At 43.7% G+C, this 26330-nt stretch overlaps 2 protein-coding genes across 5 annotated transcripts in view; one reads left to right on the top strand and one right to left on the bottom strand.

Moving 5' to 3' along the window:
• The window catches only part of NKIRAS1 (NFKB inhibitor interacting Ras like 1), a 38344-nt gene extending 23149 nt beyond the window's left edge, over window positions 1-15195 (top strand). Inside the window, exon 5 of one of the 2 annotated variants that reach the window (XM_077916280.1) lies at window positions 14602-15195. In XM_077916280.1, coding sequence (XP_077772406.1) covers window positions 14602-14745 — 144 coding nt within the window. In that variant the 3' untranslated portion in view covers window positions 14746-15195. Of the gene's footprint in view, window positions 1-142; window positions 644-14601 lie in introns of those variants that run through there. The other variant, XM_028751216.2, reaches the window with a different exon arrangement.
• Window positions 5318-26330, bottom strand: part of LOC114607776 (ubiquitin-conjugating enzyme E2 E1) — a 56914-nt gene continuing 35901 nt past the window's right edge. For all 3 annotated transcript variants that reach the window (XM_028751215.2, XM_077916278.1, XM_077916277.1), the window contains exons 4-6: window positions 17489-17621; window positions 7337-7484; window positions 5318-6241 (exon numbers count right to left, since the gene is read on the bottom strand). In XM_028751215.2, the coding sequence (XP_028607048.1) occupies window positions 6144-6241; window positions 7337-7484; window positions 17489-17621 (379 nt within the window). In that variant the 3' untranslated portion in view covers window positions 5318-6143. The remainder of the gene's footprint in view (window positions 6242-7336; window positions 7485-17488; window positions 17622-26330) is intronic.

The raw sequence follows: 26330 nt of genomic DNA, 5'->3' as shown, positions 1-26330 counted from the left end.
ACGTATTGCAGTAGTCCAGCCAAGACGCCAACGTGTGCCTAAGCTGTCTAGGAGACATCACAGAGGGTGTGCCAGTCTTCAACAACAAATAGAAGGCAGCTTAGAGGTGTCCTGTTAAACAACTTGCTTTTTGCGTTTTCAGATTTCAGTAAAGCCTGCCTTGCTGACATTCCAGGATTGTTGGTTTAGTCTTCTCATTTCTTGGAACACCCTTTCAGAATGCAACATCTCAGTGTGCGTTGGTTCTTCCTGTGAATTTACCTCTAGTAGCCCAAGAGGGTGAAGATTTCAAAATTCTAAACTGATTAAAATATATGCCAGTTGGATTTTTTTTTAAAAGTGTCTTTCCTTGTTCAAGTGGTCATCAAAAATCTTTACTATGTACCTAGTGAGTGTGACTGGAAAAGAATATCATCGGCTTACAGATTGAATTGGTTGCCATTTTCTGGGAGTGACCAAATTCTTGCAAGGTTGCAAGGTTGTCTGTTGCAGTTGAGAACTACAGTTCCACCTCCTCCAGATCCTGTTAGCAGTTTTTCTAATGATACCAAGCCATGAGTTGTGATCTACTTTGCTTTCCCTTTTATTCTGTTAAGCTTTAAAGAAATCCCCTCTCTTTGAAAGTGGTCCTTATTTAGGTATGTGTTGTCCCCGCCTGCTTAACAGTTTCATTCAAAGCATTGTACCAAATTCCTTTTGTTCCATTCTTCATGTTCCAATAGTGTTGCAGATGATGATTTATTTGTTCTGAGTGGAAAAATACAGGATTGGAGTTTGAATCTATCATCTATCTATCTATATCTATCTATCTATCAATCATCTATCTATCTATCTATCTATCTATCTATCTATCTATCTATCTATCTATCTATCTATCATCTATCTATCTATCTATCTATCTATCTATCTATCTATCATCTGTCTATCATCTATCTATTATCTATCATCTATCTATTATCTATCTATCTGTCTATCTATCTATCCATTCATCTATCTATCTAGCTAGCTAGCTCAGTGTTGCATTCCACATTTTCAATGATCCCACATCTCAATATCTAAAAAAAAAAGTCGCCTCAGGTGACGTTTGTACTACATGATGGAATTCTCAAAGCATGAGACACAAGCTATTAGCATAAAAACTCAGATGCCAGTATGTTGGAACTTAGGAAAATCCTATATGCACAACTGTGCTATCTCACCCATGTCACATAGGTGTATATACCCTTCACACAGCCTCAAGAACCAGTGGCGCTCCTCTTTTTCCTCTCTGCCAAATTGTTCTGCTCCACCGGAAGAGCGGGACATAACACAGGCGGCTTTGGATATATGTTGAATTTGCAACAAAGCAGCGACACTGTCCTATGTATGGAATGTTGACCAATTCATACTGTGGGCCAATTCATAGAATCGTGGAATTGTAGAGCTGGAAGGGACCTCTGAGGATCAACTAGTCCAACCCCCCCGCGACGCAGTTTTCCCTTATGGGGATAGAACTTGCAACCTTGGCATTATCAGTACTGTGCTCTAACCAACTGAGAAGTCCAGTAGTTTATACTTCCAGACCAGTGAACAAGTGCTGAAATCTCCATTCTTAATTGTCTGAATTGGCTCTCAGGGTCAAGAAGGTTCTGATATGTTCTGCTGTTCAGTTTGCTGCTCTCCTTACAGTTCTGGTCCTTGGTGAAAATGCATGTATGAAGTGGGAAAGAGCCACGGAAGTAAGGAAGGTGCAGTATACTCCTGTTGCTTCCTAACAAGTTGTCTACTGTCTGCTTCCTTAAAGGTAAAGGGACCCCTGACCATTAGGTCCAGTCGTGACCGACTCTGGGGTTGTGGCGCTCATCTCACTTTACTGGCCGAGGGAGCCAGCGTATAGCTTCCGGGTCATGTGGCCAGCATGACTAAGCCGCTTCTGGCAAACCAGAGCAGTGCACGGAAACACCGTTTACCTTCCCGCCAGAGCGGTACCTATTTATCTACTTGCACTTTGACGTGCTTTCAAACTGCTAGGTTGGCAGGAGCTGGGACTGAGCGACGGGAGCTCATCCTGTTGCGGGGATTTGAACCGCCGACCTTCTGATCGGCAAGTCCTAGGCTCTGTGGTTTAACCCACAGCGCCACCCGCATCCCTATGTCTGCTTCCTTACATAACCGGAAAATCTCCTTTTCTCCTTAACTTGGCTGCAACTGCTTCTTTTTAAACTGGTTCAGTGCTAGGTTGGGTGTCTCCAACTTGCACTCAAACAAGGCCCTTCTTAGCTTCTGGACTCTTGATTGATGCAAAGTAGATTAACACTTTTGAGAATCCAGAGGTTTTACCTCGAACCCCAAAATGCAAACCAACAATGTAAAGCTGCCACTTTAAAATGCCAGCGCCATTTTGGGCTGCATTTAGAGAATTATCCTTTCCGAGACACAGGAAATAATGGCACTGCTTCGCTCGGCACTCGCTTAAGATCTCATTTGGTCTACTCTGTTCCGCTAACTTGGCAACAACTCCTTTAAGAATTATTCAGAGGCTAAAAGCAGCTGGAGGAAGTGGGGTTGTTTACAATAGAGAAAACAGGGTGTACTGACACTTCTCAACTATTTAGAATGCCTGCTCAAGAGTACATCAGCACTAATGGCTTGAAACCTCAGGCAGGTTGTTCCAATGACAAACTGTTAAGGAAGTTCCGATTGCAAAAGGCAGTTAAAAGCAGGTGATCAAACCTTTAGTGTACCTGCAAAAAGGTGTGACAGATGAGTGTGTTAGATGTGAGACTGACAGCCTTCAAAAGGCCCCGAGGTTTAACTACGCAAACCATTCAGTGCTTCCAGTGTTATTTTTGGCACAATGTCGGTTTGCGCAAAAGGGAGTCACTGTGACCTGAAGTGTTATCTGTAACTCTGTATCGTCTGTGCGCTCACGATTTAGCAGTCGAGTTCTATATTCACAGCTTCGAATGTCTTAAGACGCTGTCCAGAAGCAGAAGCAATCAGGAGCTGTGAGCCCATCAGGGGTACATCGCCCTTACAGATAACCCATACCAGTTTTCCCAAGGCAAGGGAGAATTGTATGAAAATGACACTGCTTTGGAGTTTGTTGGGAAGAGCTTTAAATATAGAGCTTACTGGTTTTTAAGAGTAGCAGGGCAGTTTTGCAGCAGGGATCAGTTCATAGCATTTCCTTCCTCTGCTGGCTCAAATTCTGGATTTGGTCTATCAAGCTTTTGCTGTCTTGACTTCAGAGCTGTGCTCCTCTATACAATTCCTCTCCCTCTCGCTACTGCTTATGGGATCTTTCGTAGAGCCAGCTGCCAAAGGCCTCCCATTAGAGCCCCCCCCCCCAAGACCACGGATGTGCTCTCAAGGAGTGCATATTTACACCATGCAACAGGAATACTAACGCCCAGTTACCATATTTTTCACCCCATAGGCACATTTTATATCCCCCCCCCAGGCACGGGGCTGGGGCGGGGGAAGCCCGAGCTTCCCCAGTCCCCAGAACAGGCTGCTCTCCGCAAGTCGTGGGAGCCCTCCCGCGGCTTGCGCAGAGCTACCCGAAGTCCGGGCGCGACTGCTCAGCGCGCCCAAGCTTCGGGATGCAGGCAGCTCTCCGCAAGCCTTGGGAGCCCGGCGGAAACTCCCGCGGGCTCCCAAGGCTTGCAGATAGCTTCCTGAAGCCTGGAGAGCGAGAGGGGTTGGTGAGCACCGACCCCTCTCGCTCTCCAGGCTTCAGCGAAAGCCTGCATCCGCCCCATAGGACACACACACATTTCCCCTTCATTTTTGGAGGGGGAAAAGTGCGTCCTATAGGGCGAAAAATACGGTAGTCCAAAACGGAGAAAGTGACAGCATATCTGACAGAGGCACACAGTCAAAGCAAATTCCCTGATAGGCCTATGCTGCTGTTTGAAAATTTCAGTCATTTTCATAATTTCTCTGTACTGCTTTTTATTGGTTTTTGAATGTTTCTGTGTCATCGTACACTTCCCTGGTATTTTATGAGAGGGCTAAATACTTTCAGGCAGTGCTTTTTTTCTAAATAAATAAATAAATAAATGCTTAGGGGTGCTCTCATTTTCCTATTCATATTGAAATACTGCCCCTCAATGAGGCCAAAATTAAGATTCATAAAATGTTTAGGGGTCTGCGTCCCCCCAGGGAAAAAAACCACTGCTTTCAGGAATAAACAAACCATTTCTAAAAAGAATATGTGCCGAGTTGGAGAACCCTGCACCTTATTGCCTTTAGATTATAAACTTTGATGTAAAGGTGTAACCCGGGGAGGGGGCAGGGAGGCTGTGGCCCCTGGGCGTATATTTTTTTGGGGGGGCGCGCAAGGCACAGAGCCCCGACAGGCACAGAGCCCCAGCAGGTGGGTTGGTCTAGTGGGCAGGTGGATGGAGGCAGCGGGCAAGGAGTCTGTTGGGGGTGGGCTCAGTTCACCCTCTGCATGGGCTCTGCATGCGCCCCCCTGGTGCATGCCCCCACCCCAGCTGCCCAGTCCACCAGGGGGCACAACACTTGCCCTACCCCAGGCGTCGGCAACTTATACGACACCACTAATTTGCAGCGTGGTGTTTTTCTGTCAGAATATACAGTGGTACCTTGGTTCTCAAACGCCTTGGTACTCAGACAACTTAGAACCTGAACGCTGCAAACCCAGAAGTAAGTGTTCGGGTTTGCAAACTTTTTTCGAAAGCCAAACGTGCTCCGTTTTGAGTGTTATGCTGAAGTTTGCCTGCTTTTGCTATTTATTTTGCGTTTTTGTGGCTTTTTTGTTTCGTTTTTCTGACTGTGTGGAACCCAGTTCAGCTACTGATTGATTGGTTGTGTGACTGCAGTACACTGTTTTTTGCTTTCATTTTATGGATCGGATCAATGGTCTTGTTAGATAGTAAAATTCATGTTAAATTGCTGTTTTAGCGGTTGTTTTTAAAAATCTGGAGCGGATTAATCCGTTTTAAATTACAGTGGTACCTTGGGTTTCAGATGCTTCAGGTTACATACGCTTCAGGTTACAGACTCCGCTAACCCAGAAATAATACTTCGGGTCAAGAACTTTGCTTCAGGGTGAGAACAGAAATCATGCTCCAGCGGCGCGGCGGCAGCAGGAGGCCCCATTAGCTAAAGTGGTACCTCAGGTTAAGAACAGTTTCAGGTTAAGAACAGACCTCCGGAACGAATTGAGTTCTTAACCCGAGGTCCTACTGTACTTTCTATGGGAAAGCGCACCTTGGTTTTGGAACAGACTTCTGGAATGGATTAAGTTTAAGAACCAAGGTACCACTGTACTAACCTTTATTTCAATTAGACAGAAGGAGAGGTGGGGGATTTTTTGTACATATTTTTATTAGCACAGTAACAAATGCAGACTTAGGTAGCCCACAACATACAACCAATCCACTGAGTGACTCCTATTTCACGCCTTACAGTTAAACAGCTTAAGGTATTTCACTACAGGTTGCCCTAAGTCCTAGTTAAAACCTTTTGTTTTCACAAAGGTTAACTTGGCATAGAAAAATGAATATACATGAACTACTTCCCCTGTTCTAGGTGAGGCAACCAAACAGCCACCCCCCCCCATAATTCAAACCAATGAGATGGTTGATTTTTAAAAGGGATCTGTTAAATACCAAATTCTCCCACCTCCCATGGGGGAAAAAGAAAATATTCCCAACATCTTTTTACAAAATAAAACCAAACTAAAAGAGAAGAAGCATATAGCGAGTCTTCTTGAAAGAACTTTTACATAAATGCCAAATATTTGTACCTGTACAAAATTAAGCTGTTTTTAATCTTTTACCTATCACAAGTTAACCAAACACCCGTTTCCTCCCCCCCTCCCGCCCCTCCAATTGCCAAAGTAGTTTACATTCTTCTTGGTGCTATAATTCAGAGCTACTATTGCTGAACTAATGACAGTCTTTAAAATATGCTATTCCCCATTCTAGCTGACTACTGTAGCAAGATACCTTAAGTTACAACAACAAAATCTTAGGAAATAAAAGACTGAATAAAATCTGTTATAGAAATACCCTACTCTTTTCTCAGTTCCTCCCCTCTCCCTCCCCCCCAGTGTCTCCCCCCCTTCAAAATCATAAGCAGCTCTTTCCATCACAGACGATTTAACGCAAGGGTTGGAGAAAAAATCCAGTTTATGTAGCATATCTCTTCGTCCACTGTCTGGCCATTCTGTCATGCTCTGCTCTGTTAGTCATATATTGAGTAGCAATACTTCCAACCAGGGGGTCAGCTGAAAAGGAAGAAAGAAAATTCGAGCTCATCATTGATCTTTGGGGCAGGGAAAAAAAAAGGAAATATCACAAGAGAAGAAGTTAAATCCATTGGGGACTCTGAAAACCACCTGTTCAGTGACTGAACTGAAGTTTTAGTTGCAATTATTATTATTTTAGTATTTATACCCCGCCCATCTGGCTGGGTTTCTCCAGCCACATGTAGGGTCTACTGAACCCTGGAAACTTATTTCTTAGTAATTATGCATAAGAACAGGCTGTTGGTGTTTCTACAGATACAGCACACCTCTAATATTCATTCAAAACAAAAGAGAATTGCACCTCGAAAGAAGGAAGCTTCTCGTATTCTTACACACTTAGTTCATAAGAGGTTTTTTCCCCCAGATTATTTTGCTGCTTCTCAGTCCATGGACCATTTTATGTATTGTATCAAATATGTCACTGTGAATTTAGAATTGTTTGGAATATTTCAGATTCTAAATGTGTGTATTTCAGAATCTGCAGTCAGATTTTTCTATGCATATAGTCAGTGCTTTTTCTCCCCTAAAAAAATGTTTAGGGGTACTCTCATTTTGACTCAAGAAAATCACCGTTTTATCGTTCAAATTGAGAAAAATAAATACAGTAAATGGACAATAGTACAAAGATTCAAAAAATGTTTAGGGGTATGCGTACCCCCGGGAAAAAAACACACTACTTGTCAAAAAAGTGGTTCCTAATATAGTAAAGTGGGTAAGTCATGGCAAATGTTGATGTTAAAATGATTTGATGGTTGCCAAAGCGAAAGATGAATGTCTTCCATGTGGAACTGTTCCATCAGAATTCATCAGCTGCATCTACACACCTGTTTTACTTGAATAAACCCAAAGCAGTATTTGTGTAACTGATCTGAAGGTAGAACCATGTATACATACATTCTGAAAAGCATGCGTGGAACAATGTAAGTTATTCAGTCTGAAGCCAATTTGCAAAAAAACGGAAACTCTCTCTCTCTCTCTATATAAATATAATGAAAAAAGAGGAAGATGCTCTGAAGCTGATCCTACTGCAGAACAGAGATTCTCTCGCCCACTGCCCCGTTTTGGCTGCCTTACCAGGATTGCAGTCTGTGAGAAGTGAGCAGATAGAAAGAAGGACTTTAGAAATGGTTAATGCTGGACTCCAGTTGTCTTTTAAGATGTCCAGGCAAATCACCCCTTGGCTGTTAATGTTACAGTGATAGATTCTTGTCCGAAAGGTAACCTGCAAGAGAAAAAAGAAAAGAGACACACACACACAAATCAATGGTTATAGCCTCTTCAACTCAAAAATGACCCAGCCATAAATAGCTTTCTGTCTGGGATTTTCCAGACAGGCCCTCTAGCATTTCTCTCATTAGAACTCAAGCACCGAGTTTGTCAGTGATGGTGACTATCATATTGCCTATATATATATATATATATATATATATATATATGCTTTCGTAGATTTTCACGGGTATAGGTATGCAGGTTTTGGTGTCCTCGGGTGTCTTCCCGTGTAAAAGTTGGGGTGTCTAGGCGACGTTTCGACGAGGTCTCACTCGTCATCTTCAGGCTGGTGCTTTCGGCTTCTTGTTACTGGAACAGAGCAGGATCTCAGTGTTTGAGTTCCTATAAATACTGTTGAGGGGTGTGGTGTATAGCCTCCAATGTTCTGGGCCGAGAGGAAGTTCCCAGGCTAGTGTGCCTTTTCTTCTTTTGTTCCTTAGTTGCTTGAGGGATATCTTGAGTGATTTCTTGAGTGATATCCTGAGTACCACTTAGGTGGGTCATTAGGTGTGGATTAGTTGCTAAAGCCTTTGTGTCTTGACCTCTTGAACTTTGTGAAGAGTTTTTCTGAGAAGATGGCTGTAGTTGTGCTCTGGCTTGGCTTCATCACCACAAGAGAACATCACCACAAGAGAATAATCATGGAAGCCATCGAGATAGAGAAACACCCTCACAACATGAACAAGCGTGACGACACATCCCGCTTGCCAGACATCTGGAAATTAGCCCTCCCCACAAAAACTGACACCAGATCCAGAGGCACACAGAACGCCATCACCAATCAACCACACCAGACCCAAACCCAGACCCTCTCCACAGATAAATTACAGACACCATCCAGTAGCCAAACCATGATGGCACCTCCGGATGCTGCACCCCCCTGCAATCCCTACACAGATCTGGCTGGCACAGGCCACAAAACCACAGCTCGCCCCTATACACGAAGCCAAGCCAGAGCACAACTACAGCCATCTTCTCAGAAAAACTCTTCACAAAGTTCAAGAGGTCAAGACACAAAGGCTTTAGCAACTAATCCACACCTAATGACCCACCTAAGTGGTACTCAGGATATCACTCAAGAAATCACTCAAGATATCCCTCAAGCAACTAAGGAACAAAAGAAGAAAAGGCACACTAGCCTGGGAACTTCCTCTCGGCCCAGAACATTGGAGGCTATACACCACACCCCTCAACAGTATTTATAGGAACTCAAACACTGAGATCCTGCTCTGTTCCAGTAACAAGAAGCCGAAAGCACCAGCCTGAAGATGACGAGTGAGACCTCGTCGAAACGTCGCCTAGACACCCCAACTTTTACACGGGAAGACACCCGAGGACACCAAAACCTGCATATATATATATATATATATACATATATATATATATATATATATATATATATATATATATATATATGTTGTTGCTGCTCACAGAGAGGCATTCTCTTTTTAATGTCCTGCTATAGCCTTTAGTCCTAAGACCAAGAACTAAAAAAAAATCCAAGTTCCATGATATGTCCAAGTTTATCTCAACAAAGCACTATCAGTTCTTAGATTTTACATTCACGGGTGAGTGAATATAGTTAAAATGATTTATATGGTGCTGGAGGAGACTCTTGAGAGTCCCATGGACTGCAAGATGATCAAACCAATCCATTCTTAAGGAAATCAGCCCTGAGTGCTCACTGGAAGGACAGATCCTGAAGCTGAGGCTCCAATACTTTGGCCACCTCATGAGAAGAGAAGACTCCCTGGAAAAGACCCTGATGCTGGGAAAGATGGAGGGCACAAGGAGAAGGGGACGACAGAGGACGAGATGGTTGGACAGTGTTCTCGAAGCTACCAGCATGAGTTTGACCAAACTGCGGGAGGCAGTGGAAGACAGGAGTGCCTGGCATGCTCTGGTCCATGGGGTCACGAAGAGTCGGACATGACTAAACAACTAAACAACAACAACAAAATACAGGGACTACCGCTTGCCATCTGCCAAACGGACACACAGGCAGGCTGTTGTTGTTTTTTGGAGGTCTGCTAAAAGACAAGAATTTCATATCCTAAAAAGCAGGTGCCTACACAGCAGGGTGAATTTCATTTCCTGCCTACCTATCATTCTGTTTCCCCTAATCTTTCAAGCACTTAAGATGGAGGTGCTCTGAACTGCCCCAGGCAAGATGATTCTTACTTGAGCTCTCCCATATGCATTCATTTATGAGCAAAACTATTTTAAGAGTGTTTTTTCTTTCTTTTAGGGGGGGGGGCAGGAAAGTTTTTTTACCCTTTGACCACTGTAGCAGCAAGGGCTAAATGGAGGACGCTGGCCCTTGTACAAATCACTAATCTGTCTTGATCTCTTGTTAAAAACGGAATGTCATCTTCGAAGTTAGATTAGAAGGCATTTCCACACTGCTTTGGCTACTGAGTTAATAAGACTTGTCTTTTAGTAAATTACCAAAAAAAGGGGGTGGGGGGGGAACATGCTTCCCCAAAATAATAATGGCTGTACAATCAACTTAAGCATCTCTTAACATACATCTGTTTGGACCTGATGTGTGTGGCATTTCTGAACTTGCTAAAATGGTCAATTTCTTCAAAGTTACACTTATTCTCTCAATATCACCCCACCTGGCTTTGTCTCTAGAGAAGAATCATAACACACAGACTCCTCAGTAGTTTCCTCCACACTCAGACTCAGCCAAAAGTACTACAGCAAATTCGTTGCTGCTGTTCTTTTTTTTTTAAAAAAAAATTTTTTTTATTCATTTTCCATTACCGGACAATGACAGGAAAAAACCAACAACATAAAAAGAAAGAATGAGGTAAGTCACATATCAAAAGCAAACAAGACCATCAACCAAATCACAACCCCCAAACCAACCAACACACAAACATTACCAACAATTAACAATTGACTTTCCTCCATCTCGGTTTTGGGTTATATGTATATTAAATCCAATCTTCAGTTTTTCATTATAAAATATCTACACGTCGCAAGAGTTATATTACACCTACTGTGATTTTTATATCTCTAGAATTTGTTTCTATGTATGTTATAAATCTAGACCATTCATCAATAAACTTTCTCCCTTTTTGCTGTCTAATGTTCTGCGTCATTTTTGCCAACTCCATATACTCAAATAATTTGATTTGCCAATCCTTAACGGTCGGGATATTTGGGGTTTTCCAGTTTTGCTGCTGTTCTGATAGTCCTGCTTTGCTGGAAGCACTGGAATTTTGAGAATACTCTTATACATCTGTATTGGGAGCTGTAAATTTGGGGTGACTGGAAAGATGCCAAATGAAGAATCAACCTCACATGTGCCAGGCTGTGAATTCCCCCTGGCTCACTTGGTGCCTGGGTTCATTCTGAGCAACCAGGCCCTAAATAAAATGGGAAGACAGGCGAACTAATGCCAGTGTACTAGAAGAAGCAAAGATCACCAGTGCCAAAGCAATGATTCTTCAACATCAATTTTGCTGGACTGGTCGTGTTGTGTGGATGCCTGATTATCGCCTTCCAAAGCAACTACTCTATTCTGAACTTAAAAATGGAAACCGTAATGCCAGTGGTCAACAAAAAAGGTTTAAAGACTTTCTCAAGGCAAAGCAAATCTAAGGTTACAAACACCTTGCGTTACAAACACTTTGGGTTACAGACTCCGCTAACCCGGAAGTAGTACCTCGGGTTACGAACTTTACCTCAGGATGAGAACAGAAATAATGCGCTGGTGGTGCGGCGGCAGCAGCGGGAGGCCCCATTAGCTAAAGTGGTACCTCAGGTTAAGAACGGTTTCAGGTTAAGAACGGATCTCTGGAACAAATTAAGTTCGTAACAAGAGGTACCACTCTATAAATACTGACAACTGGGAAATGTTGGCCTACGGGCGCTCCAATTGGAGAACAGTCTTTACCAAAGGTGTCATGGACTTTGAAGACACTCGAACTCAGGACGCAAGGGAGAAACGTGCTAAGAGGAAGGCATGCTTGGCAAATCCACACCGTGATCAACTCCCACCCAGAACCCAATGTCCCCACTGTGGAAGGACGTGTGGATCCAGAATTGGCCTCCACAGTCACTTACGGACTCATTGTTAAAACCGTGTTTATGGAAGACAATCTTACTCAGCTATGAGTTTTCACCAAAGGAGAAGGAGAAGAAATAAAATACACACAACTTGGATTTGACATGCTGCATTAGTGCTTCATTAAGTGACTGGCTTTTATGTGCTTCGAAAGCCTGGCTCTCTAACCTATATAAAATTACTGGGTAATAGAATGTCTACAATCAGCATCTGAAGAGTGAGAAAATCCCAGACCGCAACTTATTTTCCAGGGAAAGTCCTGGGTCTACAGAAGCCGTCCTGGTTTCTGATTTGATCCCGGAATGTCCCACTTTTCCTTAGGACATCTCTGTTTTCATTGGAGAAATGTTGGACGCTTTGGAGTTATGTGACCCCCGAGCCAAGGAAATAAGTAACTGTACAAGCTTTAGAAGACATCTGAAGGCAGCCCTGTATAGGGAACGTTTTTAAAAAATGTTTTATTATATGTTGGAAGCTACCCAGAATAGATGATGATGGTGACTGAATGGAACGCCCCTATTTTCATCTGAGAATTGTTGGAGGGTTATGTATTTATTACAAGTTATAAATGGGAAATAGTTACAATAGGTGCTTCTAAAATTCATGATTTTGTGACTGCAATACATGCAAATGTTGATGAAGCCTCTGGTTTCCTGCTATCCCCTACTTTACTGAAAAATCCCCAAACTTTGCTGAAATACAGACCCTGCCCACATGGATCTTTGCTGAAGTGATTACTGAACTCTGCTCCAAATAGTGAAATTAAGTTTCATGTTTTGAACCCCGTATAATTTATGGAGCTATTACTAGTCTAATGGTTTTATCACCAGTGCGAGAACTATTATTCTTCCTTGGGAACTAATTAGAATAGTCACAAGAACAAGGCCGAGCATCAACATTAATGGCGAGCTGCTGCCCTCTTGTGCCAACTCTCTTTATTACATCAGATTTACACAGGTTTAAAAGGTGCGCTGGGATTGCTGCAGCAATAATCTATCATTACTTTCCTCCGTTTCCGAGGCCGCAGAAGAACAACCATGTAATTTACAGTGCACCTATGCACCACATGCCTCCTGCAGACAGTTGCCTGATTAAAGAACAGAAATTGGTAACCTTTTGCCACAAATGTCAATGTCCACGGGAGAATTTCTCATTAGACATTTCAAGCGCACTTTTCATTTTATCTGTCACATTTTACCACATTCTTCCTCCGGGGACTCGAGAGCAGGATACATGACTTAATTTGTGCTCTGTTTCTGAAGCAGCTAGTCTACATAGGGATGACAAAGTACAGAAATTGGAAGGCCGGGTAGCAAAGGGTCTGCCCACAAAAGGAACACTTGGCTCCTGCAGAAAAACTTGTGTGTGGACTCAGACTGAGGCTTAGACATCACACAAATACGCATGCCTAAAACTATACATCTGTATCTCTGTATCTATATATGACAGGCTGCGTTGAATTTGGAGCACTCAGCAGATTCCTGTTTTAAGATGATTGTGATCTACTGAATCTGGGATCCCTGCCAGTCACACCAGCTGCTGCAAAGGTGGAGGGAAGAAGAAAAGTACCGTATTGGCTCGAATATAAGCCGTCCCCGCAAATAAGTTGCATCTTTAAAATTGAAGGGGGGAAAGAAAGAAAGACAATACCTGTGCTGCTTCCGGGGGGAGCCGCGCTGCCTTGTCGCCCGTAAGGTTGTGAATGTAAGCCGCACTTTAACTTTTCACGGTCAGAATTTGGAAAAGAAGAAGTGCGGCTTATATTCATACCAATACGGTAGTATGAGGAGCAGAATTGGGTGGGTAGTAAAAAGCTTGTTTGTTTCCCTCTCCCCTCCCACTAACTGCATGAATGACGCCTGGTTTGCAATAAGTGGAGAAGTGTTATGTAACTCCAAACTCATCAGTGGAAAAAGCCTTGAGCTTTTGTGGAGTGATATTAAAGCACTCACGTCTCTCCTACTTCTGCATCCACCCCCCCCCCCCCAAGAAAAAGCCCCTGTAAAAAAAGCGTATGACCGTCTGTGTGGAGGGTGTGTGTATACTGTTACATGTGTATGCCTGTAACACAATTTGGGTTTCCTTAAAACCTTAAGGGCTTGCTTGCACAGATGCCAGGAGTAGTCTACTCAAACATATGCTTGGGGGTAATGTGCAATACATGTAGCATGAAACTAAACTGGATTACGTCGTCTGGAATAAGTCTCCCAGAAACTGCATTAACAGTTACAATGAAGTTGTCAGATATCCAGAAAGTTCCTATCATGGTCCAGTCTCCAGGCTAACTGTGATTCTGGATGTATTGTGTCCAAGAACAGAATAGCTCAACTCTGCCAAGATCTCCAGCACTCAAAACATACCTCCAATATCTCTCCTCTCCTGTTGGGATAGCTCAGTCAGTAAAGCATGAGTCTCTTAACCTCAGGGATGTGTGGGCAAAAGATTTCTACAATTCTAAGAAGGTAGTTTACCTGTCTGCAGAGGTGAGCAGGGGCGGCTCATCCCATTTCACTGCTTGCCACCCCCCCACCACCACTGGTAAAGAATTTCAGGAGAGAGGGCATGATCTCACCCAAAATTGGCTCCTGTGGCAGGGTGCCGTCTCAGACACTTCTGCCATCTGTCCATCCTGTCTCGCCAGGAGTACAGTAGAGAAGGTTGATCATTCTGATAAGTTTTTGGAATATTAGGCAAAGGTCCAGATGTAGATTTGGTGCTGGATATCTCCAGATTGTCAGCAACATAGAGTTCTTTAGGTGTTGTTGCCATAGAAATGTCGGAGGTGCCAAATTCCTTATCTAATTCGGTGTCGTTTGAAAAGGGAACAGGGAGTTGCACTGATGTCTTTCTACGGGATAAAGAGCTGTTGGACGTCTTTAAATATTGTGCTCTAGGCTCTACTGTCCTTATATTTTGGGTAGAAATCTCAGTCTTTATACTCATTATGAAGTTTACAACGTGTTTAACTGAATCACTTTTTTAATGTGTCTAGATCCAACCTTGGTTTCTGAAGTATGGTAACATCCCTGGAAGGTTGCAGAAGGACGAGGAAAAATCTACACAGAATATTATTTCAATGTCACACATGGAATACTTCCCATCTCACGCAGCAGAAGACATTTATGTGAGAATTTAAGAATCCCGATTTAGGGGTCGGGGAGAGAATCCCAAATTGGGGTCGGGGGGAGAATCCCAAATTGGGGTCAGGGAGAGAATCCCAAATTGGGGTCGGGGGGAGAATAAAGCAAAGATTATAATCCAGTATTTCGTTATACCACAAGAACTCCAGAAAACATTAATAAAATTAGGATTAACTAAAAATTTAAAAGCCTTTTGCTAAATTAGGTCTTTCTTAACTGAGTAAATTATTTATCGAGTGCTGTGTTTTATTGACCAGGCAACTGCATTTTCAAAGGCAATTAACAAGATATATCGTTTTAAAGCACAGCTATTTCAGAGTTTTTGAAGAAGCTTGGGATCCTAATAGATGAAGTGCACTGTTTAAATGCTTTTTATAGCACTATTGTAAACAACAGTTTAAAAATAAAATGAAAAACAAGAGTTCAGAGCATTTGAAAGGGTTTTTTTTAAAAAAATAAAAATAAAAATGATAAAAATCATTTTTGTGAAATATCAGTGAACATGTTTTAGAGGCGCAAACTGAATAGAAAGATTACAAAAGTAGTCAACAGCAACAACTTATTGCTGTCTGTAAGTAACATATAAGCAGTTTTTGTCTGACTTGAACTATGGAACTGGATCTTTGCCTGCCAAACCTACTGGAATTATAGAAAAGATGTCTTCCAAAAGGTGAGATACATTAGTGAATAAGACAGCAGAGAATATATATTAAGCCACAATGGAAATAATAAATGGAAAAATACCGGAATGTGAGGGTAGCGAAGTGCTTTGTAGTTATACAAGGCTAAATCCATCTTTGCTGTTGAAGCAAAGAGTAAGAAAACACAAAACAAAATGGCACTTCACGGGTAATCTAATATCTCAAAACACCTTCATGCCGTCGCAGTCCCACTTTGTCCGATATGGCAGGCGAAGGGTACAATGGTCCTGTGTGAGTGTATGGAGGCGGTTGGAGGATGGATGACGGCTAACAGATTCAGGTTGAATCCTGACAAGACAGAAGTACTGTTCTGGGGGGGGACAGGGGGCAGGTGGGTGTGGGGGACTCCCTGGTCCTGAATGGGGCAACTGTGCCCCTGAAGGACCAGGCATGCTGCCTGGGAGTCACTGTGGACTCACAGCTGTCCATGGAAGCGCAGGTCAATTCTGTGTCCAGGGCAGCTGTCTGCCAGCTCCATCTGGTACACAGGCTGAGACCCTACCTGCTCGCAGACTGTCTTGCCAGAGTGGTGCATGCTCTAATTTATCTCTCGCTGGGACTATTGCAATGCACTCTATGTGGGGCTAATGTTGAAGGTGACCCGGAAACCACAACTAGAGAGAATGTGGCAGCTAGACTGGTGACTGGGAGTGGCCACCGAGACCACATTGAAAGACCTACATTGGCTCCCAGTACATTTCCGAGCAAGGGACGCGGGTGGCGCTGTGGGTAAAACCTCAGCGCCTAGGACTTGTCGATCGCATGGTCGGCGGTTCGAATCCCCACGGTGGGGTGCGCTCCCGTTGCTCGGTCCCAGCGCCTGCCAACCTAGCAGTTCGAAAGCACCCCCGGGTGCAAGTAGATAAATAGGGACCGCTTACTAGCGGGAAGGTAAACGGAGTTTCCGTGTGCTGCGCTGGCTCGCCAGATGCAGCTTTGTCACGCTGGCCACGTGACCCGGAAGTGTCTGCGGACAGCGCTGGCTCCCGGCCTCTAGAGTGAGATGAGCACACAACCCTAGAGTCTGTCAAGACTGGCCCGTACGGGCAGGGGTACCTTTACCTTTACCTTACATTTCCGAGCACAATTTAAAGGGTTGGTGCTGACCTTTAAAGCCCTAAACGGGCTCGGTCCAGTATACCTGAAGGAGCGTCTCCACCCCCATCATTCAACCCGGACACTGAGGTCCAGCTCCGAGGGCCTTCTGGCAGTTCCCTCCCTGTGAGATGTGAGGTTACAGGGAACCAGGCAGAGGGCCTTCTTGGTAGTGGCGCCCGCCCTGTGGAACACCCTCCCATCAGATATCAAGGAAATAAACTATCTGACAAATGTCAGACATCTGAAGGCAGCCCTGTTTAGGGAAGTTTTTAATGTTTGATGTTTGATTATGTTTTAAATATTCTGTTGGGAGCCACCCAGATTGGCTGGGGGAACCCAGCCAGATGGGCGGGGTATAAATAATAAATAAATTATTTATTCTTCTTCTTATTATTACTACATACCTGCCTTCCAGAAGACAGCACCTGCGGCCACCGCAAACTCTTATGGGACCCCCTCCAGTCACATGAGCCCATACGCCACATTTTTTGTTTAGGTGTATTGTAAGGAAAGATTACAATAGATTCAGCCAACCTAGCAGTTCGAAAGCACCTCCGGGTGCAAGTAGATAAATAGGGACCGCTTACCAGCGGGAAGGTAAACGGCGCTTCCGTGTGCTGCGCTGGCTCGCCAGATGCAGCTTTGTCACGCTGGCCACGTGACCCGGAAGTGTCTCCGGACAGCGCTGGCCCCCGGCCTATAGAGTGAGATGGGCGCACAACCCTAGAGTCTGTCAAGACTGGCCCGTACGGGCAGGGGTACCTTTACCTTTACCTTAAGGAAAGATTACAATAGATTCAGCCACTCACTCACTTTCCCAGAATGCCCTCTGATCCCCAGAGATATTATGGGTATGCCTCCGAATACCTGTTTACCATGAATCACAAGTGGGAGCATCGCACACTGGAAGCAAACATTAACTGTGCATCGCATTTCTTACCTTCGGAGGCTTGAAAGGGTATTCTGGTGTAAATGTGATATCGAGGAAGAAAACTCCGCCTTCGTATACTGAGCCCGGAGGTCCTAAGATAGTCGATCTCCATTCATAGATGTTGTCACCCTTGGGGCCAGCACTGTGAAGTCACAAGGGGGGGGAAAGGAGACCTTTACAGAGATTTGCCTCTAATATTTAAGAAAAACAGTTCGATTTCTGCAAAGGATATGCAGGATATAAAAGTAAGGCTGTAATATAGGCAATGACAACAGTGTAGGGTACGGCTTGCAGGAAGATTTCATCTAAGCAGATTTCAGCTGTGGTGATGTTGAGGATAGAAGAGCAGGGAAGTGTTGCTGCTCCCATGGGCGTAGTCAGGATTTATGTTGGGGGGGGGGGCAGAACCAAGCTGCTAGTTAAGTATTCTTATTTATTGACTTAATTTGGGGGAGGCAGCTGCCCCCCCCACTATGCTCATGGCTCCTCCTTCAAAGTAAGTAAAAGGCAGAGGGACAAGTGATTTAAGTATTCAGCAGCACACACCATCAGTAAAACATACAATTTTCAGAAGTTTTTCTTTATGGGATAGAGAACTATTACTTTCTATGTGAACAGATAATATAAAACAACAAAACTTCTCTATTTTCCCCGAGAAAACAAAAATGAACACCCAATACGATTTTTCCCAAGCCAATAAATAACAGAACAGTGAAGAAAACAAACAAAAAACCCAAACCTACTAACTGCCAGATCCTAAACCTCTTAAGAAATTAAAACACTACCTAAAGAGCAAATAGGAGGCTTGGCAATTTTGCTTCCGCTGAGTACATACTATCCTAGAAAGTTATCGTTGTTGCCGCTGAATTTATGAATTGCCTTTCACATATGTACCAAATAAATTAACGAGTATACAATTTTTAAAAAATTAAATGCACCCATTCCTCAGGATAGGCTTAAAATCGGAATCCATGCTAATGGGTTCACTGAATTAAGATGCAAGCTGATAAATTTTTAGGCATTTGAAGCGGTAAATTAGTGAGCGAAGCTTTTCCCAGCAAGGGATGTAATAACGATGGGAATTCACATTCTGGATTTCCTCCCGTCACATAAAGACACTGCCATCCCTTGTCATTGGCACAGGAAGACAGAGGCCAAGTAACAACAACAAATTGTTGATTGGTTGCATTTCTTTCCTATGTAGCATGATGGAACTCAAGGAGGCATGCATGGGATTTCTGTCTAAGCACTGACCAAACCAAGCAATATTGGTGCTCCATGCACCTTCATCATCAAAATCATTGATTTATACCCAGCCCATCTGGCTGGGTTTCCCCAGCCACTCTGGGCGGCTTCCAACAAAGTATTAAAAATACAATAAAACATCAAACATTAAAAACTTCACTAAACAGGGCTGCCTTCAGATGTCTTCTAAAAGTCAGATAGTTGTTTATATCCTTGACATCTGATGGGAGGGCGTTCCACACAGGCGGGCGCCACTACCGAGAAGGCCCTCTGCCTGGTTTCCTGTAGCTTTGCTTCTCGCAGTGAGGGAACCGCCAGAAGGCCCTCGGAGCTGGATCTCGGTGTCCGGGCAGAACGATGGGGGAGGAGACACTCCTTCAGGTATACTGGGCTGAGGCCATTTAGGGCTTTAAAGGTCAGCACAACCACTCTGAATTGTGCTCAGAAACATACTGGGAGCCAATGTAGGTCTTTCAGGACTGGTGTTATGTGGTCTCAGCAGCCACTCCCAGTCACCAGTCTAGCTGCCGCATTCTGGATTAGTTGTAGTTTCCGGGTCAACTTCAAAGGTAGCCTCATGTAGAGCGCATTACAGTAGTCCAAGTCGGAGTTAACTAGAGCATGTGCTACTCTGGCAAGACAGTCTGGGGCAGGTAGAGTCTCAGCCTGCGTCCCAGATGGAGCTGGTAGACAGCTGCCCTGGACACAGAATTGACCTGCGCCTCCATGGACAGCTGTGAGTCCACAATGACTCCCAGGCTGCGCACCTGGTCCTTCAGGGACACAATTACCCCTTTCAGGACCAGGGAGTTCTTCAGACTTGACTATGGACCAAGAGTACTTTATAGAGGAAGTATGAGGAGAGCTGCAAGGCAGAAGCCAACTTACAAGCTGAACATACATTTTTGAAATGGAACACAACAGCTAAGATACAGTCACACCTTGGGTTACAGACGCTTCACGTTGGGTATTTTCGGGTTGCGCACCGAACTGAACCCGGAAGTACCAGGACGGATTACTTCCGGGTTTTGGCACTCACGCATGCGCAGAAGCACTAAATTACGCTTTGCGCATGCGCAGAAGCGCCGAATCGCGATCCGCGCATGCGCGGACACGGCACTGCGGGTTGCAAACGTGCCTCCCGCATGGATTACAATCGCAACCCGAGTATCCACTGTACTTTACTTTCAATAGCCTTCCCTCTCTTGAAAACTTCACAGTGAAATCAAGCTTGACACATCAACAGTCCTTTCCCCATGTACCCCAAAGACTCATGATACTCCGCATCTCTCCGTTAATTATTTCTCTGCGTCTTGTTCCAGATCTATATACTCTCTGAAGTTACTGGAGATGTAATGGGCTGTAAACATTACTTTACTTGCACGATCAGCCTTGACAGACACCAGGGCTAAGCTGTGTAAACTTATTGAGAAACAGCTCTCTTGAGTACCCTTAGCCAACAGTCCAAGGAATCGTGTAAATGGGATGCTGCTGAATACTACTACCATTGCCTCAAACTGAATTAGGGAACTATCTCCCGACGGAACTACAGCATGGAACAAGTATTTGCGATTCATTAATACCAATCCACTGCAGCTACATGAAAGCTGGGACTGTCAACAGGATCTCTTAATGCACAAGGGAACTTGGCTAACCCCCCCCCCCAATGCTGTCACTTTTCTGTGGACCTGTTTTAGACAGTTTCTAGTTGCCAAAAGCAAAGCATTCCCAACTGAATAATGTTACTGCAATAAATATGGTCAATAATCTCTCACATCCAAATCAGAGTTGATCGTGCATGCCTGTTTCATTTCCAAAAAGCGGGAGATCCACAGTGACCATAAAAATTTGATTTTACATTTTAAAAAAATTGATTTTTACTTGATTTATAAAAATTTGATTTTACAAGCATAGAATTATAACAATACCAAATGATATCCACATTTGGAATACTATATTACCTCTCCATAGCGCGTTAAAATCAAATCAGACAACAAAAAGAAACTGAGAAATCAGAGTTCAAATCCATAATCATCTACACATTTAGCAGGTATATTTTGATGAAAGTTCTTCAGTTGCAAATGGGAGTATGGGCTATCTATGTAGCAAAGCATTAAAAATACTCTGCATGCTGAACAAACTATTTCTCATCAAAATGAGCAATGAATAAGGGTCTGTCTGTATTGCCTAGTTCAGGGGTCTGCAACCCGCGGCTCCGGAGCCACATGTGGCTCTTTTACACCTTTGCCGCGGCTCCGGGGCGGATACTAGCGAGGGGAGGAGGCGCATTGTGCGCCCCGACACTCCCCACTGTGGCGGGCGCTGTACTGGCTGTGACGTCGCATGGGGGCGGTGCGTGCGTTAGTCATGCACCGTCCCGACGTCACCTTCCCGCCCGCCAACTACATTGTAAGGGGCATGTACGCTGGTCACTGCATTGAAAGGGGGCATGTACGCTGGTCACTGTTTTGAAGGGGAGTGAAGAATACACACACACACACACACACACACACACACACACACAAAGGTAACTTGTTAATTTAACGTTTATTTCTATGAGGAGGAGTAATTCTGAGGGGTCAAACAAAGAAATAATAAAAAAGTGACAAAAAAGTTATTTTTATAATAACGAGTTTTGTGGCTCCCAGTTTTTTTTTTCCTTCGGAAACGGGTCCAAGTGGCTCTTTTTGTCTTAAAGGTTGCAGACCCCTGGCCTAGTTCCTATCTATCATCCACATAAAATTTATGACTTCAAACTTAAAAATGAAAAGAATGGAATAGGCATATGTATATATGGGCATGCCATGGAGAACCACTAATATTCACATTAAAAGCTATCAAGGCATTTAACTTTTTTGTTACAAACACTTTTAGCATAGGTGAGGAAACCTTTTTTCTGTTGCGGGCTACAGAATTGGGGGCCACATGTTGGAGATGTCCAGTGCTGAAGCCAAAAGTGGGAGGAGAACCCCACTTTCTCTCTCTGCCCCTCTATTTCCCCCCATTCCCCACCCCCAGCACCCGCATGGAATTAGCCTGCCTGTGGTACTTGGGCCGAAGGCTGCTCACCCTTTAAAGAAATAGCTGCTTTATTGAAAAAAGCAATAGTATTTCCGCTGAGTGTCACCAGGCTATCTGTATCAGACACATTAAAATGACACCGTAGGTGAGGCATTACAGATATTCTGGTAAATCCATGCAGATAATCCATTTCACATAAGATTATGTAGACACATGAATACAAAATTATACCTTTAGGAGCTTCAGTCATTACACTCAAGTTAAGCTGAATGTGCCATACTATCACATTTCTATCAAGCTGTCAAACACATGGCCAACTTAGGGAAAACTAAAGTATTAAAGCCAAAAAAAGAAAGCTAACGTTCATTGTACTTTACGGCAGCTGTCAAATATTCTCTATAGAGCTTGTGACTTTTTGTGGGGGAGGGAGGAATATTTCAGATTTATTTATTCTGGCATTTACACCTTGCTTTTGTATGAAGAATCATATTCAAGGCACAATATATATATGAACCTGTGTTTAGCTATGAGAAACAACCACTTAGTGCATATTAGGTATAAATAACACCTGAGCATGAATGTCATGTGCTTTATTCTGGATCAATACCATTCCTGAGAGGGATGGCTATGTGGCCTTGATAAAAGTGAACTACATATTTATGCAATATTTTTCGTATTATTTTTGGCCAAACCACATTCACTGTCAACTTCCGTGAGTACATACGAGAAACCATCCCTAGGATTTGCATCTTCTGTGCAACTTGCAACATGACTATCATTGGAGGCCAGAAAACCTTGACAAGATGGATGGCCCCCTCCCTGAGTACAAATACAGATATTCCTGATTGTACAGTGGTACCTTGGTTTACAACCATAATCCGTTCCGGAGGTCCATTTGTAAACCAAAACAGGTTGTAACCCAAGGCGCACTTTCGCCAATGGGGCCTCCATAAAAAAATTGTTCGTAATAAAAAAAAAGGGTTGTAATCCAAAAAAAGGTTGCAAACTGGGACACGCACTTCCGGGTTTGATGGGTTTGTAATCCAAAACGTTTGCAAACCAAGGCACCACTGTATTGTAATTTTATTCTGCTCTTCAGTTGAAAACTGGCTCTGGACGTAGCTAAGAGCATATAAAATCAAACCACAAAAGAAGCCCTTAAAATAAAAAAAACAGCTCAGGGAAAGGTTCTGAGGAGGTCTGGATGATGGAGGTACCGGAACGGTTGCCTTCCCTATCTCCAAGGATAACAGCCTTGAGACGTACGGGCAGACTTTCAGCAGACCTGGGTTTAGGAACAACAGAGAGGCGCCTGTGAGAGGTCTTGCTGCCTACCTCCCACCTTAGATTTCACAAATCAAGAAATCTGAGCTGGCATGAAGCCTATTCCTGTACATATGTGAGGAGGAGGAACCAGTTTCCAGTTATTCTTCTTCTAACTCTTCTTCCACAACAGGTTTTGCGCTGGCAAGCTCTGAGCCACAATTTGACAGCTTTTTCAGCGTTGTGTGTTTTACGTCTGTTTTGATTCTACAGTGTTTCACAGCCAAAACCTCATGGAGTTACGATAAAGAACCTGACCAGCCTGGATGGGTCAAAATGATGCCTTATGGCCATTAATTGCAAAACACCAATAGGATTTTGTTCTTTTTGATCAGTCTTAATTTTAGGCTAGGTGTAGAAAATCAAGGGGGCAACCCCCTGCCCCCCCCCCAAAACCCTCTTGGAAAAACAACACCCAAACACCTTTAGATTGCTGTGCTCCGGCGGCCCAGGAGAAACATGCCAATCAATCAAGCGACAAGCAAAGCACGGAATAGAGCAATGTTTGTCCACTTCCATTACACACAGATCCATGCTGTTCTTCAGTGCCAAGATTAAACTAAACTGATGAATTGTCTAGGGAAGAAATGTCTTGAAGAAGCATGGGGGAGGTGACAAAGATTGGGGGAAGAGGCTTTCTATTTTCTGACTTTAACGTAGAGTGGAAGTAGGTCTTAAGCTATTATTAAAATTAGTCAAATATACAGTAGTTGTCTACCCACTCGACAGAAATTTGTTCTAGGCTGATTTTATGACATCAGAAAGGAATGAGATCTTGATGCCTATAAAGCAGGCATCCTCAAACTCGGCCCTCCAGATGTTTTGGGACTACAACTCCCATCATCCCTGACCACTGGTCCTGTTAGCTAGGCATGATGGGAGTTGTAGTCCCAAAACATCTGGAGGGCCGAGTTTGAGGATGCCTGTAGAGGTACAACTTCTGGGCTTATTTTACCAGACATTGAGAGCACAAGGTCAGTGAAGTGGCCCCTCTGTGTTAATCAAGGAGCAAACTTCTCTCTCTCACACACTGAAAATATCATGAGCACGCAGCTCGATTTCTGATGGGAGCTAATAGCCAATTAATGTTTTAGCAGCTAAAATGCTTAAAGATGAAGCAGAGAAGACAGGTAAATGGATATACCATATTGCACCACACACTCGCCGGGTTGCAAATGCAAAAGGAGGCATGACAGATTGAATCTGCCATTATAGTTCTCTGATCTATAAAATGGACTATATATTTGTATATTTACACTATCTTAAAGCATTATTTAGACTACAATGGCTTTCAAAAATATTGATACAGCCAAGTCATTATAAAGAGTAAATACTTCCGAATTCCGAGCTTCCTGGCAATACAATGGAAGGGAGAATGGGGGTGGGAGAAAAGATATGTTTGCACTGTAAAGAAACCTCTCTGAATTATCAATCATTGTAAAAGAGAAGACAACCTTGACTGGATACAGAATTGTCTATACTGTAGTGTAATGGAAATCGAATGGATGCTCCCATAGGTAGGAGGGAGAGGAGGAGATTTTCCTCCTTCCCACTACAGCTCCTTAAAGGTAAAGGTAAAGGGACCCCTGACCATTAGGTCCAGTCGTGGCCGACTGGGGTTGCCACGCTTTATTGGCCAAGGGAGCCGGCGTACAGCTTCCGGGTCATGTGGCCAGCATGACTAAGCCGCTTCTGGCGAACCAGAGCAGCTCACGGAAACGCCGTTTACTTTCCCGCTGGAGCGGTACCTATTTATCTACTTGCACTTTGACGTGCTTTCGAACTGCTAGGTTGGCAGGAGCAGGGACTGAGCAACGGGAGCTCACCCCGTCGCGGGGACTCGAACCGCCGACCTTCTGATCGGCAAGTCCTAGGCTCTGTGGTTTAACCCACAGCGCCACCCGCGTCCCTATTCCCACCCTAAAAAAACCTGCTCTGAGGTTAGAGGACCCTCCAGTAGGCAGTACAGGGGGCTTTTGGGGGTGGGCTGGGCTGGGGGTGCGATCACTAAAAATCTGTTCCTTTGCCTTTCTCTCAAACAGCAAGAGCCTCTGCTGAGTCAGAGACCACACTTCCCTTTGTGGAAGGAGAAAACCGATTAAAAGTAAATTAAAAGACAATGAAGGGCGTGGACTTCAACTCTGTAAACAAGCACTGAAATAAGATCTAAGCTATTTTCAAGCAGTTGTTGTGCACACTAGACCACATCTCTCTCACACTTACACGTTCCATGTTGGGCCCACGACAGCAAATATTTCCAGAAATTAAGATACATAATTAGAATACAGCGAGTCCTCGTCTGTCTTATTGCTGTAGTAGAATAATCAGTTCTCTACTCTGCCAAAACAATGCCTGTAATTTCTTTATATAGTGTCTACAAAGGGTTTAGGGATTGAAGTGAAGATGGAGAGGGAACGAAACTGGATATTACACAAGGCTCATCTATTATAAGGAATTATTCGTACTAATACCAGCTGGTTTCCCCCTGGCAGATAAAGCACTCGGGAGTGCATGTGAATCTGCTATGCGCCTGTGTTTCTTCGTGGTTAGTCGTACGTGTTACTGAATTACTATTGCCCTTAGAGGACCACTTGGGTTATGTGGCAGGGTATAAATATACTTTAGAACATTAAAAAAAAAAAAAGCGCGCACACAATTGAGCAATTACTTGAGAGCAGCTTGATATTCACAAGGCAGCAGCTGAAGACTAGAAAGCAAATTAGTTTGGCTGTTAAGAGCATAGACTAAGAGCCAAAGCACCCAATTCAAATGTCACCTCAGCAATGAATTTAACGGATGGTCTAAGACAAGCCATTATGGGCCAGAACAGAGCAGAGAGAAAGCAAAGCAGTGATATGTGAATGGCCCTGAGATCTTTTGATTAATTATAAATTTAATTCATCATCATCATCATCACTGATACTGGCCTACCTTTTTAGGCTGTTGTAGGGATTACCAAGCTAAGCTATTTACAGATAGGTAGCCGTGTTGGTCTGCCATAGTCAAAACAAAAAAAATTCCTTCCAGTAGCACCTTAAAGACCAACTAAGTTAGTTCTTGGTATGAGCTTTCGTGTGCATGCACACTTCTTCAGATACACTGAAACAGAAGTTGCCAGATCCTTCTATATAGTGAGAAGGTGGGGAGGGGTATTACTCAGAAGGGTGGTGGGAATGGGTGATTGGCAGATAGCTGTGATGAGCCTGTTGACGACTCACAAGACAGAGAAACCAGTAGGAGAACACTTCAATCTCCCAGGACA

Source organism: Podarcis muralis, chromosome 12, assembly GCF_964188315.1.
Source record: "Podarcis muralis chromosome 12, rPodMur119.hap1.1, whole genome shotgun sequence".
NCBI lineage: Eukaryota > Metazoa > Chordata > Lepidosauria > Squamata > Lacertidae > Podarcis > Podarcis muralis.
Note: the sequence above shows the minus strand (reverse complement) of the source record. Positions and strands in the feature narration are given on the sequence as shown.